Consider the following 8,413-nt stretch of genomic DNA (forward strand, 5'->3'; position numbering starts at 1 on the left):
CCCCCCCCCCCCCCCCCCCCCCCCCGGGGCAGCCGCTCCTCGCAGGGGACGGGCAGTGTCCCGACCTCTCTGAGCCCCTCTGTTCCACTTCCTCACTGGGGTAACGACGAGATGTGAAAATGCACGGGAGGGCCCAGAGCTGAGCAGGTGCTCACTGAACAGCGGTCGATGTTGTTCTTGTCATACTGTCATCATGGGGCTTAGATGACTGCTTTATTTTTATATTTTCCAAAATATCCACAATAAATATGGTTTTTTTTTTCGAAATTGCAGAAAATATAATTACTAAAAATAAACTCACCAAAACAAGGAGCAAAGACAACTTACAGACCAGGAGAAGGTATGTGCAACTCCCATGCCAACAAGGACTGGAATCCTTTTGGGTAATTTGCAGACGATGAAACCTCAACAACTAACAGCACGTGGAAGTGTCCGGCCTTACTAATGAGCAGCGTGGCAGAGGGGAAAGCATCTGATAATGGGGAGCAGGGATGTGGAGGGTCAGGAATGCTCCTGCACTGCTGGTGGGGGTGAATGCCGGTACAACAACTTAGGAGGACGTTGGCAGCGTCTGGGGAAGCTGGCCTGCCTCCGATCAGCAGTTCTGCGCAGGGTGGCGTGTGCTCGTGCGGAGGCAGGCACAGGCAGAGGCTGACCGGCACCTCGCTTGTGATGGAGGAAACTGGGAACAACCTACATGCTCATTAACAGGAGGACAACTGAATGGTAGCACGTCCATTCAAAAGAACACATTCATTTAGAAGACTATTTTCATAGCAGCTGAAGTGAATAAACTAAACCCAATGTATTAACGTGGATGAATCCTAAACACACAATATTAAGCAAGAAAAAAGTCAGTGCAGAAGACAACATTCAATATAATACCATGTATATAAAGTTTAAAGACTTGCAACACAATAGTCTGCATCGTGCAGAAACATTCATCTAAATGGCAAAGATGAAAAAATGTCACAAAAGCACAGTGCTTAGGAGGCTGGAGTTGGGGCAAGGCTTCCTTTCTGGGTTTACAGATCAGCTCTGCCACTCACTGGCTGGGTGACTGGGGACAAGTGACCCAATGTCTCTGTGCCAGGGTCCTCATCTATAAAATGGGGCTACAACAGCTCATACATCACAGTGATATCAAAAGGGTCACATGAGTTAAACACACGAAGGACTGGGAACAGCGGCCTGCTCACAGAAAGCACTCGATAGTGTCTGCTGCCATTGTGACCGCTAACCTCAAACCTTAAGAATGTTCATGCTATTTGCTCCAGGAATCTCATTTCCAAGAACTTGTCCCAGATAAACGAGCAAGGAATTATGAGCTTAGGTGTTTATCATATCATTATATGGAAAAGCGTGAGACGAAATGACGTGAGCATCCCGCTATAGGGCACAGTTACATACATTCCAGTTCAAGTCTGCTGCGATTTAGCTGTGGCATTATTTTTAAATTTTTCACGTTTATTTTTCACCTCCCCTTCCCCAAAGGCAGGGACCACAGCACCTGGGTGCCCTCTCTCACTCAGCACAATGTTCTGCACAAAATGGTGATCAAAGAAATTAGGTGTTGGTTGAAACTAGGTTGTAATCGTTGCTAATGATGTTGGTCCATTTGTGTTTAGAGATGAAAACCAACCTAAGAATAAACAGCTTGTGCAGCCACACAGACCATGCCGGGATGGAACAAGAGCCCTGTGGTCGGCCACTTTTCCCTGACTCTCCCGGGGGCCTTTCCCCCTGCTGAGCATGCCTCTGTTGGAACCCACCATCTCCACGTTCACTGTAGAGGGAACTTGCCGACACACAGCCCAGGGCCTGGCACACAGTGGGCCTCACTTCTCTGGACACCAGGTCATCTTCTGGGACCTAAGATTACTTAGACCTCTAAAACCACCAGACAAAAGCAAGCTCCCAAACTTCTCTGAAAATAAAGTAAAATCTTTCCGATAAAGCAAATGATATATAGCCACCTGTTAATACTCTGTGTAGAATTTATACCAATTTTTCATTTAGAATGAGCTAATTACATGAGGTGATTGCCAATTTATCTGATGTAGTTTTAATCAATTATCCATTTTGTAAGAACTAATTTTAACTCATTTTCACAAAGAGATGTTTATGTGCTGCAGACATTCTTACCTCCTCAAGGAAACAGCTGAAGTTCTGGAGAAAATACTTCCAATTTATATAGGGGGTTAGATGAATTCTTAGTTTCCTCAGAAAATAATGATACTGATTATCGGATAGTTTGTAACAGAAATCCTTAAGAACTTGTCCAAATTCTGTAGCTTTTACAAACCCCATGTCTTCTTTATCCAATGCAGAAAATGCCTTAAAAAAAAATAAAGAAAATAACATGGCGAATGCTATTGTCAAGTGAATATTTCAAAAATGTTTTCCTTAAGTATCATTTATGCTGAATACAAATGAAATCTGGTGTATGAAAGTCCCTCGTAAATTCTAAATCACTAAATAAAAATGCACCATTACTGAAGGCGTGACACAGTAAGGCGTGCACACAGCGTGAGAGCTTAAGCATTCTAGAGAAAATCTGCACCTATTTGGATGTGAGGAGGAAGCGTGAAGAGAAATCCTGGCCCCAGGTGCCCATAACAGAAACCTCACCCCTGCTCCCGGGAGCCCCATTTTACAGAGGAGAGTAGAGAGTAACTTGCTCACGGTCTCTCAACCATTAAACTCTAGCTCCTCAAAGCTTAAATTGTTTGTGAGAGGAGGCTCAGAAGAGATCCCACCGCATTGTGGCAGAGGTCTCAAGGCAGGTGTCTGACCTTGGGAGTGGGTAGGAGGAGGGACCACGGGACCACCCCTACCCCCAGCCCCACCTCGAGGATTTTACACTGAGTCTGCTTTCCTTTCCTGGCCCTCTGGCCCGGGTGGCCTTGCGTCCGGGGAAGACCCTGCCCGTGCCTGTGCTGGAGGGGCTGCGGCACGCACAGCAAACCCAGCAGCACAGCAGGGAAACTGAAAAAGTGCACAATGTGCTGTAAAAAGAAAGCACATTTTTTTCCATCTGTTGAAACAAAATCATTCATCTTTATTGCACTAGGAAATCTGTATCAAGTGGTAGATTAAGATTTTTTTTTTAAGTAAGTATTTAATATGTCTGCAAACCCTAAGCCAAATTCCCTTGTGGTTAATTCTCACTCAGGGCTAATTAGGCGCGCTTCATGGGCCCACAGCAGTGATGGTATATGTGTAACCAAATTAACCTTAAAATACTATATAGCTTCAAATTCTTATTTAGCCTGTGGTAATACCAGGTAGCTGTCTACAGTGAGAAATCCCCTGGCCCCACAGTCAGGAATTGGTATTTGAACCTGGGCTCTGCTGAACACCACGAGTCTTTAAAGTCTCTGAGCTTCAGCTTCTTTGCTATGAAGGTGAACTTAACTCAGAGGGTGGTTGTAAGTTTTACTAAGTTTACTTGAAAATGCGCCTATCCAGATACCTGGCGTATAGTGGATCTCAACAAATGTTAAGGAGAACAGTCATAAAAATGAACACTGCAGGGCTGGCCCGGTGGCGCACTGCTACAGTGCGCCGCTTGGGAAGCGCGGCAGCGCTCCCGCCGAGGGTTCGGATCCCACATACAGACCGGTTCCCGCTCACTGGCTGAGCGAGGTGCGGGAGCAACGCCGAGGGTTGCGTTCCTGTTGCCGGTCCCCGGTCCGGTACGGGCGCAACACTGAGGGTTGCGATCCGTTGCCAGTCATGAAAAAAGACAAAAAGGAAAAAAAAAAAATGAACACTGCAAACAGCATTCTGTGCTGCAAGGACATTAGAAGGCTTGCAGTGTGGTGACAGGGGCACTGTGCCATGCTCAGCGGACCTAAGAGGTGACCTGGGCTCCAGCTCCCTCTGGCCACAGGCTGTATACTTCCCTCGGTCCGTGTGTAAGCCACAGGGCGGGTGGAAGAATCAAATGTGAAAAGGCTTAGGAATCTATAAGACACCACACAAACATAAGTATGGTTATGTCATTTCAGAAGCAGGATGCGTGTGAGACATTTCCAGTGAGATGTGGAAGTGCACAAGGACATCGGTGTCCTCTCTGATGGCTGTCCTTTGATGCCATCACTCCTTCCTCTCTACTGTCCCCTCCCCCATGTCCTCTCTTCCTCCAACCCGCCTTCCACACTCTTGGCCAGAGAATCTTACTGTCTTGCTCAGAACCTCATCCCTACGAGCGTTTCTCAAAAGAGAGAACCGTGGTTCCTCCCAAAGGCTCCACAGACCTCATGAGAAACATCCCGAGAGATGTCAAAGTGGAGCCACTTTAGGTTAGAAGGGGCAAAGCCATTCTGCAAATGGATTTATTTGGCTTGCACAGAGCTTTTGAAAAATCTGAAATATGTGCTAACAACTAGAAATCAGGAGACTTCACATTGTCTCATGAAAAATGACAAGATCTAGCAACCCGGGGGCCCAGTTTTCAGCTCAGCAGTGTCGGCTGGGGCTGAGGAGAAGCTGCCTTCAGACAGGGCTGGGCTCCCTGCCCGGCCGGCGCCTCTGTCCTTTATTTCACACCCACTCCTGGCAGACATCGGAGTCTGCAAGCCTGACCAGGTGACCGCTGGGCAGGGCAGCCTCAGCACAAGCTCCAGTGTCGAAGCTCAGCATGTCACCGTCACGTGGCTTTCCAGGTGACCCACAACACGCTCATACTAATTTTCCTTAGATACTCATTAAAGACATAAAACAGGCAGATGCTCCTAGAGCCCCCCTGGGTGCTGAGGAGCGACTGCTGTCCAGGACGAGGCCGAGCTCCTCCACAAGCTGCCCGCTGCACCTGCCTCTTTCCTTCTCTCCCCACCCATCCCTCCCACTCGATTGCCGCAGCCGGAAATAGGGATCTGATTTCCAAAAAAAAAAAAGTTTAAAAACATCTCAGGAATGGAGAGTGAGTTATCTCCTTTGGCCTTTTGTTTTACTGGCCCATCTTTTTTTTTTTTTCCTTTTTGTCTTTTTTACTGACCAGTAACGGGATCACAACCCTCAGTGTCGCGCCCGTACCGGGGACCGGCAACGGGATCGCAACCCTCGGTGTTGCACCCGCACTGCGCTCAGCCAGTGAGCGGGAACCGGTCTCCACATGGGATCCGAACCCTCGGCGGGAGCGCTGCTGCACTCCCAAGCGGCGCACTCTCCAGTGCGCCACCGGGCCGGCCCTTACTGGCCCATCTTGAAGAGCCTTATAATGTAAATGAGTCTCTAGCCTTGGCTTCTTCAGAGTCCAGAGACTGCAGTCAACACTCACGATAAGTCGTGGGTGGTAAACAGCACATATCAGTGAGCCATCTTCAGGACTCTCATTCTTCAAACCACCCGGATTTGGAAAGGAAGGGCTGGGGCAAGTCCATCTTCCTCTGCCTACCCGTGTTCCTGGCTCTGCTACATGTCACCTGTATGGTCTCGGGCAAGTTTATTCACTCTGAGCCTCAGTTTCCCATCCTGTGGAACAGCATCAATAACCCCAGCTTGCAAGGTTGTGATCAAAGAGATAAAAGACTCATGGGATCGCACCAGGGTTCTGGCCGATCAAAGCTCCTGGGGGAAGGAGCGTGGCTGTCTGCACAGTGGTAGGAGCCCCCTTCTCAGGGCAGCACCCAACACTCATGCTGTGGAAGCCAGGGCTTTGCCACATCGAGGGGATTTTCACTTTGGAGGTTCAGTGCACAGGGCCCTAGAGTTGCTGAGCAGATCCTGAAATCTATTTTGACAGTGGCTGTTTGGGCTGTATGTGGCCAGCTTTCTCCGGGGCACTTTGGACGTGCTGTCTTATGTCATCTGCAGAAGCCTGTGAGAACTGCTACCACAGGAGGAAATGTGGCTGTGGACCAGACTGGGGACCACCACCTTGCCGGGAGTGTGGTCCCACAGCACTATTTCCAAGGACACCAGCATGGTTTGTAGCATCATTCCATACATAAGTGCTTGGTGCCATTAAGGTGCCATACAGATGTATGCTGTGAAACATCAGCCCCTGGCTCCTGGTGGCCTTGACAGGGAAGTCTTCATGCCACAGCCTGGCCCTGGCCAACCTAGTGCCACTCATCCCTGTGGGCTCAGTGCTTGGCCACGCTGAGAGCCCACGGGCTGTGCCAAGCCTGCTCTCACACAAAGGCCTCTGTCCTCTGCCCGGTTTACTCAGGACCCATTGACCTCACCCCACACCCAGTATTTGCTAAATACTGAGGACTTCCGCCTCAGAAGACACAAGCTGGGTGGAATCATGGAGGCTTTTTATAGAGCAAAATTGGACACATATTTGCTCCAATAAACAACCTGATCTTGACAAACTGGACACCCCGAGGAGAAGAGAAAGAGGTGGGATGGTCTTGCTTTCCATGAATTGGGGTGAGTCTCACCACCGAGCGCTTTTCCGTCTCCATACCTTCAGCAAAGCTGGCTGGCAGGTGCTGACGACCTCCTGAATGTTCTTCACCACCTCCTCTGGACTCAGGGTGGAAAAATTGATTGGCACGCTCTCTTCTTTTTCTTTTGGCTGAGGTCTTGCTGGCTTGCTGTTCTCCACTGCTCTCAAGAAGTCAAGGTAACTGATGGAATTATCATGTCTGCTGATTCCCCAGCTTGTCCCAAAAGAAAGAAAAGAATATATTAATTTTAAAACACACTATCACTTATTCATTCAACAAACAGTTGCTGAGCACGGAGCAGTGTCAGGAAAATGAATTATTTGAAGACACTGTTCTCTGCCCAGTAGGCGTACACACGACAATTAGCTGTGACATTGGACAGGCACACACAAATACTGCAGGACAAAGAAACCAGGTAAGGGCTATGAGAGGTAAGCATGCGGAGCCACGGGCTGCCCTGCTCCAAAGCCCTGAGGCTTGAAGGCTGGACACAGGGCTCGCAGCTTCGGAGAGCAGAAGGCGGTGAGCAGAGGTCCGGCTAAAGAGTCTGGTCCTAGGGCCTGGACTGAGAGATGGCGATGTAGTTTGAAAGGAAGGGAAATATGCCAAAGTCAGTGAAAAGAAGAGTAGGAACTGAGTAGAATATATGCTAAATCCGGCTAAAGAGTCTGGTCCTAGGGCCTGGACTGAGAGATGGCGATGTAGTTTGAAAAGAAGGGAAATATGCCAAAGTCAGTGAAAAGAAGAGTAGGAACTGAGTAGAATATATGCTAAACTCTTTTCCAAAAACGGTTGACATGAAGTTGTCAAGCCAAAAGCACTCCAAAGATACTTTTGCAAAACCTGTCTAGTTCAGTATTTTCTCAAATCCATCTGAGTGCATATCTCAACAAGGACATCCATGTAGAAATAGAGGTTCCTTTGTGCCCTCGACTCCAACACAGAAGAAATTACCTTTAAATTCTGAAAGAATAAAGTCCAAAAGTTACATGAGAACAAAGAACCTATTTGTTAAAGATGTAAAAAAGTTCAAAATAAAATGCGATTGCATTCAATGTTCACATTTCTGTAACTTAAATTCTCTGAGCATTCCTGGCACGGGAACACCTAAACTTTCTTTCAGGAGGATGGGGGCAAGTGTCAAAGTAGAACAGCTTGGAATGGTGATGAAGCAAGAGAGAAGTTTGCGACTCAGATTCTGCATCTAACGAAGACGAGCCAAGGGCTGAGCTTTTCCAACCGCAGCTGCAGAGCAGCCCTGCATGGGCGTCGGGTCGCCGTGTGATGGAGACACGGAGGAAGAGGACAATCAACACTATTTCATCCGTGGGATAAATTGCCAACGTGGTATTAAAATGTAGTAATAAAATCAGATGCATATGCTAATCTCTTCAGTAGTATTTAGAAAAGTCTATTTTGGATCTAGAAAAGAATAATCTACATGTAATTACAAATAACAGAGATGTTATCATCAAGAGGTCTTTGAGAAGAAACAAGCAACTGAGCAATGGGTCCTTATTAAGGCTTCAATGAGTAAAAAAGTTGATCACCCCCATTGAAAGGTGGACTACAGAAATTCCACGGCCCTTTTGTTGTTGTTATCAAGCCTAACTATGTTTTAATGAGACGCTCTTATAATCATTTAATTATTTATCTGCAGCTATTTTTCCATGATTTATTCATTGAATGCATGCGAATTCTTGTTCAGCTGGAAATAGATTCAGCGAGAGAAGACCCTGTTTAACAGACAAGAGAACATATAGGCATTTGAAGATGAAACGGCCCTCCCTTCCTCTATGCGTGCACACACACACACACATACACGCACACACACACTCATACACGCGCACGCACACACACACACACACACACACACACGCACACACGCACACATGGGCATTGGACTCCTCACAGCTTGAACACAGTGGACCGATGTCTTCACATGGTCAGGCACAGTGACTTCCTCCTTAGGATTCTATTGTCAGACAAGCCAGCGATCTGAGTGAGGG

General features: G+C 47.6%; 1 protein-coding gene across 1 annotated transcript in view; it reads right to left on the reverse strand.

Moving 5' to 3' along the window:
- The window catches only part of EFCAB6 (EF-hand calcium binding domain 6), a 303,634-nt gene that overhangs the window by 45,166 nt on the left and 250,055 nt on the right, over nucleotides 1-8,413 (reverse strand). The window contains 2 exon segments of the mRNA XM_008577701.1: nucleotides 2,146-2,337; nucleotides 6,422-6,617. Of these exon segments, the coding sequence (XP_008575923.1) occupies nucleotides 2,146-2,337; nucleotides 6,422-6,617 (388 nt within the window).

This window comes from Galeopterus variegatus, unplaced genomic scaffold, assembly GCF_000696425.1.
Source record: "Galeopterus variegatus unplaced genomic scaffold, G_variegatus-3.0.2 Scaffold1567, whole genome shotgun sequence".
In the NCBI taxonomy this organism is placed as follows: domain Eukaryota; kingdom Metazoa; phylum Chordata; class Mammalia; order Dermoptera; family Cynocephalidae; genus Galeopterus; species Galeopterus variegatus.